The 9,505-nt window shown below is 33.1% G+C and overlaps 1 protein-coding gene across 5 annotated transcripts; it reads left to right on the top strand.

Annotated features, from left to right (window-relative positions):
* The first annotated feature begins 1,783 nt into the window (after positions 1 to 1,783).
* Positions 1,784 to 8,894, top strand: LOC105216563 (protein grindelwald). Of its 5 annotated transcripts, none has more exons than XM_011191121.3 (4): positions 1,784 to 1,864; positions 4,606 to 5,053; positions 6,838 to 7,134; positions 7,201 to 8,894. In XM_011191121.3, exons 2-4 carry the CDS (start codon positions 4,804 to 4,806, stop codon positions 7,365 to 7,367), a joined length of 714 nt encoding a protein of 237 aa, XP_011189423.1. In that variant the 5' UTR covers positions 1,784 to 1,864; positions 4,606 to 4,803; the 3' UTR covers positions 7,368 to 8,894. The 5 variants fall into 5 exon arrangements, with proteins under 5 accessions (XP_011189423.1, XP_011189420.1, XP_011189425.1 ...); XM_011191118.3 differs by having other exon boundaries at positions 1,815 to 1,886; XM_011191123.3 differs by having other exon boundaries at positions 1,859 to 1,906.
* The last annotated feature ends 611 nt before the right edge of the window (positions 8,895 to 9,505 follow it).

Raw genomic sequence — 9,505 nt, 5'->3', positions numbered from 1 at the left:
CCAAAATAATATTTTTGTATTACATAAACTACCCAACTGGAGATATCGAATAGCAAAAAATTCAATACTAAAAGTATTCAGATTCAATTAAAAACAATCACAATGTGAACAAAATATTGAATTGACAAAATCGTTGAAAATGTTTTATATAAAATTTTTAAATTAAATAAATGAAATTATTTTAGTATGGCAACGCTGTCAGTGGAACGCATAGTATTAAAATACAGGTTTGAAAGCACTGTAATCTCTTCAAATATTTAATAACAATATTTTTTTGTGATAATGACTTGAAGTACTGAAAGATTTATTAGATTCTTTATTCTTTTCTTCTAAAAGATCTTAGGTACAGTATGAAGGACTCTTTGTTATAGAAAATGTAAATTATTTGTTTGCATTAATACAATGCCTCTTAAACAATACTTAATGCAATGGTGCCATTGTGGATGACCATTTCACCGGCTGGCGGCTTTGGCAGCACTAGCTTGTCACTATAGTAAAGTATACTACTCAAATACTGTTGTATTAGTGTAGCTATTGTCTCCATTTCCTATTTGTTTTCATAATTGCTGTCATTATTTTTCGTTGTCTATATGTCTGTATGTATTTTTTGAGTGGTCTTTCATACTGATTTGTATTGTTTTTAAATGAAAACCGGTTTTAGATGAAGCATGCTATATGAGAATCGGAGTTGTATTAATAAATGTATCTGTATTAACTTTAAATGTAATCAAGTATATGCAAACATAAATGTTATGCTTTACTATATCAATTATTTATTTATTCAATTTAAGTACTAACTCATAAAAAATCTTATCAAAATCTCTTCCGCTTTTTATTACATATCATAAAAGCTAACAATGAAAATAACTAACTTTCATACGAATTTGAGTGAGTCAACTTGTTTGTCTATTCAAAATACTTTACTCTTTCTACTGTATCTACGGCGCAACAGGTAGTCAGTCAACGAAAATACTAGATTTTCATATTTAGTAGTATAAAAGTAACTCAACTCAGTTAGAATGAATGTAACTCAAACGCATTGATGTTTCAAGTAGACACTTACCTATTAGTTTGTAAAACATTCCAATATATGTATGTATGTAAAACTTGGCCATTAAAGGCAATAGAATGTCATTTACTGACACTTGAGAAAGATTTTTTAAGCGAGTAGAATTGGCAGCAAACCTTTTTTTTTTTTTTGTTTGACTATTGTTGTTGACAAAAGACGTCAAATACTGTACATGCCCTGTAGGAAATACAAAGGAAATAAGTTGAAGTTCGGTTGTTTAAGATTGTAAACACATAATAGCTGTTGATTAAAGCTTATTTTTAATATTGGGAAATAATAATAATGTGCTTAAATATGAATTAATATTATTGCACTTAAATATGAATGTCAAATGGAGACATACATTTTGAAGAAAAAAAAATGTTGCTCAATATTTCGAATTTTGAATTATGAATTATGTGACGTATCCATATTCCATTATTCCCTATATCAATTCAATTTTTTAGTTATAATTAAGCCTTTTTTATAACTAAATTAAATCTTAAAAAATCTATATATTTCTCATTAAAAAGTCCAAGTAGCAGCCTATACTCAAAAATTTCCAACAGACCACTCGATTGCGCATTTCTGTTTGTATTAGTAAACCATAATAAAGGTTAAAAGAAAACAACCGAACAACAAACGATCGTTGAGTGTTAAACTCGTAATGTTTGTAGCTATGTACACATGTCAGTTTGTATTTATGTATGTATGTGCACAACCGACAAAAGTCGGTAGAGAAGTGAAGTTTTGTTGTTTAAATACGACACCTTTAGTTATTGGCTGAGTTTGGCTCAAAGCGGGCACTAGTAGCGGGTAAATAAAGCGTACACTATATGTGAGTGTGTAAATAAATGTGTGAGGAGAAATTTTATCTAACGAAATAGTACTCGTTTTAAAAATTAAACAATAAGTGAAATATTAAGAAAATAATTTAAATATTTAAAAAAATAAAAAAAAAATTAAATATTTAAAAAATACAAAAGTTGAAAATAAAATAAATTTAATGAGTTGTGCTGTGAATTCGTGCGTTGCAACTCGAAAAGCAGGCTTTTTTTGTGTGGCATGCAAGTTGGCTAAGTGTATTGTCAGTGTGCGTTTAAGCTCGTCATTAACCGCATAAACCAGTTTCTGCATAGCGTAAATGCGCTTTAGTTGTAAAAGCGAGTGGTGCGTGAAGGTGAATTTAAAATAAATTATGTAAAAAATATAATAGCAGTGCAATGAGTGAATAAAATTTTAAAAGTAAACTTATTTGGATATATAAAAATACATAAGAAATTATAAAAAAAATATTTGAAGTCAAAACTGCTGAAAGAGTTGAAAAACTGTTGGTTTAAACCCTACTAATACGAGTGGTATAGTGAAGAAGTGCGTTATTAAAAGATATCATCATTATGTGGCATATGACAGCTTTCTCGATTTTTTGAAACAAAAAATTCAAAATTTGCTTTTACTTACATTAAAGATCACGATTTTTTCGAAAAAAATACTTCGAAAATATTTCGAAAACATTTTGACAAATTTGTGTGGCTTTTCATCAAAATTATCTTCCAACTGTCAGCTAATTGTCTGCAGAAATAGATATAAACAACAGTTCTACTCTCCCTACGAAGGGTTCGATACCAAAAAAAAAAAAGAAATATATAACATTTCATGAAGAAGTGTTCAAAATATATAGATTACTTCCAATTTATATTAAATAAATTGCCCAGTATATCAAAATCAAGAAGAATATTTCAGAAATCATACTCCGATCGAGGATCAATCGATCTTGTGATGGTTGCAGTCTACCTTGAGGCCCACAAACTCATTTTTAAGCAATAAATTATTTCTAATATAACTATAACTAGATAGTATATAGATATATAACCATTGGGACAAGATAGTTCTAAAAAAAATTTCAAAAATATTAGAATACATATATTTAAAATCATTTAATTTTTTAAAGTAATGATCATTTGAAGATCACTTCCTGAGTTAACTCCAAAGCTGTTCTTAAAAAATCAAGTGACCGGTCAACTCACTCTTTCAACAAACGAGACTTCATAATTTATTCTGAAGCCATAATTATTTCAAAATACCTCAGGACAACACACACGTGTACCTTTTATAAAAATCCTTTCAAACCCTTTACATTCAGCATTTTGAGTGCTTCTACCGACACTAACGCATGCGCATACAAATTTATATAACGGGTGATTTTTTTGAGGTTAGGATTTTCATGCATTAGTATTTGACAGATCACGTGGGATTTCAGACATGGTGTCAAAGAGAAAGATGCTCAGTATGCTTTGACATTTCATCATGAATAGACTTACTAACGAGCAACGCTTGCAAATCATTGAATTTTATTACCAAAATCAGTGTTCGGTTCGAAATGTTTTTTATCGACAAATTTTGTTCAGCGATGAGGCTCATTTCTGGTTGAATGGCTACGTAAATAAGCAAAATTGCCGCATTTGGGGTGAAGAGCAACCAGAAGCCGTTCAAGAACTGCCCATGCATCCCGAAAAATGCACTGTTTGGTGTGGTTTGTACGCTGGTGGAATCATTGGACCGTATTTTTTCAAAGATGCTGTTGGACGCAACGTTACGGTGAATGGCGATCGCTATCGTTCGATGCTAACAAACTTTTTGTTGCCAAAAATGGAAGAACTGAACTTGGTTGACATGTGGTTTCAACAAGATGGCGCTACATGCCACACAGCTCGCGATTCTATGGCCATTTTGAGGGAAAACTTCGGAGAACAATTCATCTCAAGAAATGGACCCGTAAGTTGGCCACCAAGATCATGCGATTTAACGCCTTTAGACTATTTTTTGTGGGGCTACGTCAAGTCTAAAGTCTACAGAAATAAGCCAGCAACTATTCCAGCTTTGGAAGACAACATTTCCGAAGAAATTCGGGCTATTCCGGCCGAAATGCTCGAAAAAGTTGCCCAAAATTGGACTTTCCGAATGGACCACCTAAGACGCAGCCGCGGTCAACATTTAAATGAAATTATCTTCTAAAAGTAAATGTCATGAACCAATCTAACGTTTCAAATAAAGAACCGATGAGATTTTGCAAATTTTATGCGTTTTTTTTTTTTTAAAAGTTATCAAGCTCTTAAAAAATCACCCTTTATTATATGAAACCACTTACCAATTGGTATAACCGCCACATAAATATGTTTTCTTATGCGCGATGCGTATGTACTTACCTTTACAAATCTGCTGCTCGCTCACCACTGATCATTGCGTATGAGTCATCAACATCATTGCCGGACGGCTATCACCGACCAACAACGGCACGAACAAGCTGCTTAACAGCCAACCAATTAACCACTTGCACATTTATTTACCAACCAGTTGCTGCCGCATTCATATAAAAGAAAACAAAAACAACAAAAGAAAAATAAAAAAAATTATAAAAAAGAAGAAAAAAACAGTGTTGGCTCCGTGACAAGTCACACAACAACAGCAGCACCACATTTTAATAATTATTTATTGGTTGTTAGTTATTGAGGTGCGAGTAAACAAATCGTTAAAGCTGTTTTCTATGCCATTTTCAGAAGAATAGCGAAATAATATTGCAATTCATAAAAAGATAAAGTAAACCAAATAGAGAAAGCAAATTGAAACATACAAAAAAATACTACATACGTTGTAAAGTCAACAACAGACAACGGAAATATACTTGAGTTTCGGAAAAAAGATAGTGAAGCCACATCACAAACCTACATCCACATACAAATCGTCGTGCCGCCGATATGCCTTACGCTTCTAGTGCAGGTACAGTGGCACTCCGTGTTGCCTCGTTGCTGTTGCCGACTACGTTGGCCATTGCCAAGGCAGCTTCGAGTGGCAAGTCGGCTGCTGGCAAGGATTGCCATGGCAAGATTTGCAGGCCAATTGAGGAGTATTGCTCGAATTTCATGGAAGGCTGTGATCAGTGTGAACCCATCTGTAATCCAGATTCGCAAAATTTTCACTCGGACACCTGTGCCAGAGAATGTGCCGGTAAGTGAGCTACAGTATATGTATATAATATAAGTAGAAATCGTACAGAATGTCATAAGTAAATGTATTTTTTTAATGGGACTTTGCCAACGTATACTCTTTCTGGTAGTTTATCCAGCTTTCATGTACCGTTTTTTATTATCGGATGCTCGAAGTAACTGTCTTTAGTTTTATTAAACTCTTTGGAATACCGAGTATTTTTTTTTTTGAAGAATGGGAACCCTCATAGAGAAACCATATCGGATACAATGTCCTACCCTGAAAGCTTGACGAAAATCGACAATATTTAAAACTTCGTATAAATATGCAAGGAGGTCAGGAAAATAGAACATTTACGATGACATGAATATAGAAGTTATCGGTGTAGTATTTGCAAGTAATCTGACTTTATCATTCAACGGCTCACGGGATTTGAAAAAAAAAAAACCAACAGTCCAGTTTCTTTTAGATTCTGACGGCTGGGCATTCGAAGAGTTAATTATCTAATATTTCTTCATCCCTATCGCATGATCTGCATTTCACTTTAATAGGTTTCAGAAGGTGAGGTCTAATAGGAAGTGCTCTGCGATGATCACTACCATACGACTTCCTCAAAACAGAGCAAAGCTTCGCCCATAAATGCCGACTATTCCGACGATTAGAAGAGACTTTGCCGTTTCCGATTTCTAAATATTTTTTGTATTATATTTTTACAAGTCTTATTATTAGCAAAAAATAAATACTCAAACCTATTTCCATGTAATCTCGAGGTAATTAGCATTAAATTTTATGCATAATGCCTAATAATCTAATTAAATTTAATACGTGAAAAAATTCACATTTCATTATCTCAATTTTCATATTCAAACGCAAGTGAATTGCATTTGACTCGATAAAAAAGAATGAAATGAATAGAAAAAAGCGCAAAAAAGTTCTAATACAAACAAATTGCTGTTCGGCGTGCAATGCAATTTGAACTACTCCCAACAACAAAAAGCCATAGCTAAATGCAGGTGTATAAATAAACAATAAATGAACAATGCCAACGTAGTAGATAGGTGTGTTTTATAAATACTACACAATATATACATTTTTATAGTAAAATAGTGCGACCTTTCTATGATTTCACTGCATCGTTTTGAAGAGAGCTCTCTAGAAGCGCTTTTGGCGTATGTAAATATAATATATAGTTGTGGTTTTTTGAAGAGTGTTGCAGCTACTAATATTTATAATTTAATAACTGAAATTTCATTGTTTTTAACGGCTGTCATTATCTCTTAACAGAACAACAAAAAAGAGTGCGCTAAATCGGTAGAGCTCATGACATCATGTGTAAAGAATTTGCAAGTGCAGCAAAAGTGAGGAATGAAGGTGACTAGATGCATAAATTCGGAAGTTGGTGTAAAATATACGCTGTAGTGAATTTAGGAATAGGTTTAAAAAGTAGAGTAACTTCGAATAGTACGAATCAAGCTCGAAATTTGAGCGAAATTTATTTGATTTGTATAATGTAGATCGGTGATTTTAAGAGTGAGGATCGCTTTGGATCGCCAATTTTCGACTGAAAAACCGTTTGTGGGAATCTGACCTTTAGTTTGGTTTAGTCAGGTTTCACTAAGCACCGGATTTTTCTTAGATTTCTTTTATCCAGGCTGTCTGTCAAACAACATCTTAACGATATTTTTTTTTAATGCCGTCAACTAAATTAAATTATACGAAAACAATTTAAAATATTTTCCAATATCTTCTTTCAAATATTTCCAACAACTCCCCCACCAACTCATTTATTTTCACTTCTCCTTCAGATTACAAAAAATACGATCCGCTCAAAGCCGAAATACACAGCATACACGAACAACAGAATACCATACTGATCCTGCTGATCGTGCTGCTCACGCTCATTGCGGCACGCTACATCTACAAATCTGTGCGCTGGCTGCGACGCAAACGTTTCTGTACGCTGTTGCTAAAGAAGCTGCACAAACAGCATGAGGCAGCCGGCGTGAATAGCAAAGACCTGGTAATTGGTGCGACAATACCGAATGTGATGGCCATAAATGGCGCTATGGAGCGGGCGCCGTCACAGATCTACAGTGTGACAGGTAGCGTAATTGAAGAAAAAAATTAACATTTTCTCTAACTCTATAAATTGTTTTCTACTTTCTTAGGTGCCGAAGGTTCCGTTATGACAATGACGACACCAGTGAGTACACGCTATCCGGCAGAGAATAGCACTACACCAACAACTGTGGCGGGCGAATATTCATATGATAATCAGGCGATGGCCGTCACGCCTGTGTCGGAGAAGCCAAACGGCAATGCGCATGCGTTTTGATCCTACATAGTATAGCAAGGACTTGAGGGTTTTGGGAAAAAGCAAGATTCAGAGAGGGAAATGTGTGTATAGATTTAGTGGTGATTGTGTATATTCTGTGAAGATCGTAAGCTCATGCAATTCTATGAAGATCAGTCATCATTTAAAAACTGATCGTCATGTTTTTGATATCAATAGCAATAATGAATACTATATTCTATAGACTATGAGAAAGGAAATATTTGAGAATCGAACGATCAGCGTGTAATCGATCGTGCGGTTGTTGATCATGCGAAAACCTGCTCTTACATTATTATGAATATAATTACCGCTAAAATTTCCCTAAATATAATTGAAGCTGCGGTACAACTTAGCAATGCCGTTGTGTATATTCTAATAATGAAAATTTTCAATAATTTTTTTTAATTGCAAATTTAGTAAGAATCATCAATGACTCAAATATCGGCGTGACGTGACGTTAATTATATACTCAAGTACTTAAAATTAGTAATTTATTTAGATTTAATATAACGAGAAGAAGTGTAAAGAAGAATTTTATTATATTAATAGTGTAAGCAACGTGAACATCATTTTGTGAAGTATTAGGTAACTGACGATGTACTTAAGCATGTTTGGAGAATTACCAATTTCTATGTAAATCATAAAAAGTACTGACAATTAACGATTTTATGTAGTGTCCAGCGATATTGATTGATTTAATCAAGCACTGTAAAACATCACGTCCATTTTGTAAGTGATATTTATTCTCTAAAAAGTAGCGCGTAAGTTATGCTTCCATTTAAAATACTATTTACTTACGTTTAAGTAATATTATATACTAGTTGTAATAATAAAGTTTTAGTCTTTGATTATGAGAAAACGGATTTGTATAGCTTTCGTGCTTTGAAAATCGATTAGCACTTTCGGTATGTGAATTTAAGTCTCTGTACGTCATTTTAACTATACATATATAAAATGTTTGGTATGTGTACTTAATAGTTAGGCATTAAGCGCGAAAAATTTTAAATCACGGTCAAAAAAATTCTTTAATCAAATAAAGCGAAAATATCTGTTATTTTATTTACTTACAATAACAGAAACTTGTTAATTTACTCGACAAATCTCAAGCGAAATTGTTGAAGATTTAGTTATAAATTATGAACCTTTAGGAACTTAGAGGATAAAACAGTCAATTTTGTCAAATTAAAGAGCGCATGCGCGGCAGTTTGTTAAGCGTAGTCATTTTAAGGGTGGTAACACAATTAAAATCTCGATGAAGCTTGAATGAGCATAATCGGTAAAACAATAATAGTGTTTTTAGACAGCCAAATTAATTGTTTAATTTAAATTTTTATTGAGAAACCCTTTTTTGCCTTTTATACTGCCGGCTACGCGATAACCGATCAGCTGTTATAAAGTTTTGTTTTCGTTTTTCATAAGAAGTTAATAAGTTTCATCAGTTGACTAATATTTTTAGCAGTGACATCTACGGTAGCTTTTTTTATCAAAAAATTCAGCCAATCTCAGACAAAGAACGTATATCGTACGTCTTTATCGCGGAGTTGCATTTGATTTTCAAGTCGATTAAAATTCAATTAAAAAGTAAATGTAGATTTTAATGTGTATGGTAAATCGATCTTAATAAGCGGTTAGTTGATCAATTAGCTCCCGTCTAAAACGCTATAAGCCTATTAATCTATAATCTAACAAGTTGAAGAGTGAAGAGCTATCGAAAGCATCTTTGACATAAATAAAATCCAACCAATATTTCGTTTTCGTAAAGCCAGTTAGATCGATCCTGATCGATGTTATCTCCTGCTTAATATATCTAAAGAAAGTACGTCATCTATTTTGACTTATGCTCTTCGATGGCCCTAGGATTCTTGGTGGACAATTTGCTATTCGAATAAACTCATTAAGAAGTGAAATGATTGGAGATCTCAGTGAATAATTAATGATAAATTTTTCTAACGTCAGATGTTCGGGACTGTTTACAGTCAAAGCGATACAGATTACAGTCGAAGCGATAGTTCAATAGTCCTCGAAAAGTTTTCACACATCGACTCTATAAATATTTCGAATGAACCGACAGTTTTTCCTGTTTCGAAGATGATGAAAACTTGTTGAGCTAATGTTATACCAAAAAATAAAACCAATAA

Source organism: Zeugodacus cucurbitae, chromosome 3 (assembly GCF_028554725.1).
Source record: "Zeugodacus cucurbitae isolate PBARC_wt_2022May chromosome 3, idZeuCucr1.2, whole genome shotgun sequence".
In the NCBI taxonomy this organism is placed as follows: Eukaryota; Metazoa; Arthropoda; class Insecta; order Diptera; family Tephritidae; genus Zeugodacus; species Zeugodacus cucurbitae.
Note: the sequence above shows the minus strand (reverse complement) of the source record. Positions and strands in the feature narration are given on the sequence as shown.

Excerpts from the sequence above, each read along its gene's own strand:
- LOC105216563 (XM_011191121.3), top strand. The coding sequence starts at position 4,804 with ATGCCTTACGCTTCTAGTGCAGGTACAGTGGCACTCCGTGTTGCCTCG. Across the intron at positions 5,054-6,837 it reads CTGTGCCAGAGAATGTGCCG|ATTACAAAAAATACGATCCG; the intron begins GTAAGTGAGCTA and ends CTTCTCCTTCAG. Across the intron at positions 7,135-7,200 it reads ACAGATCTACAGTGTGACAG|GTGCCGAAGGTTCCGTTATG; the intron begins GTAGCGTAATTG and ends CTACTTTCTTAG.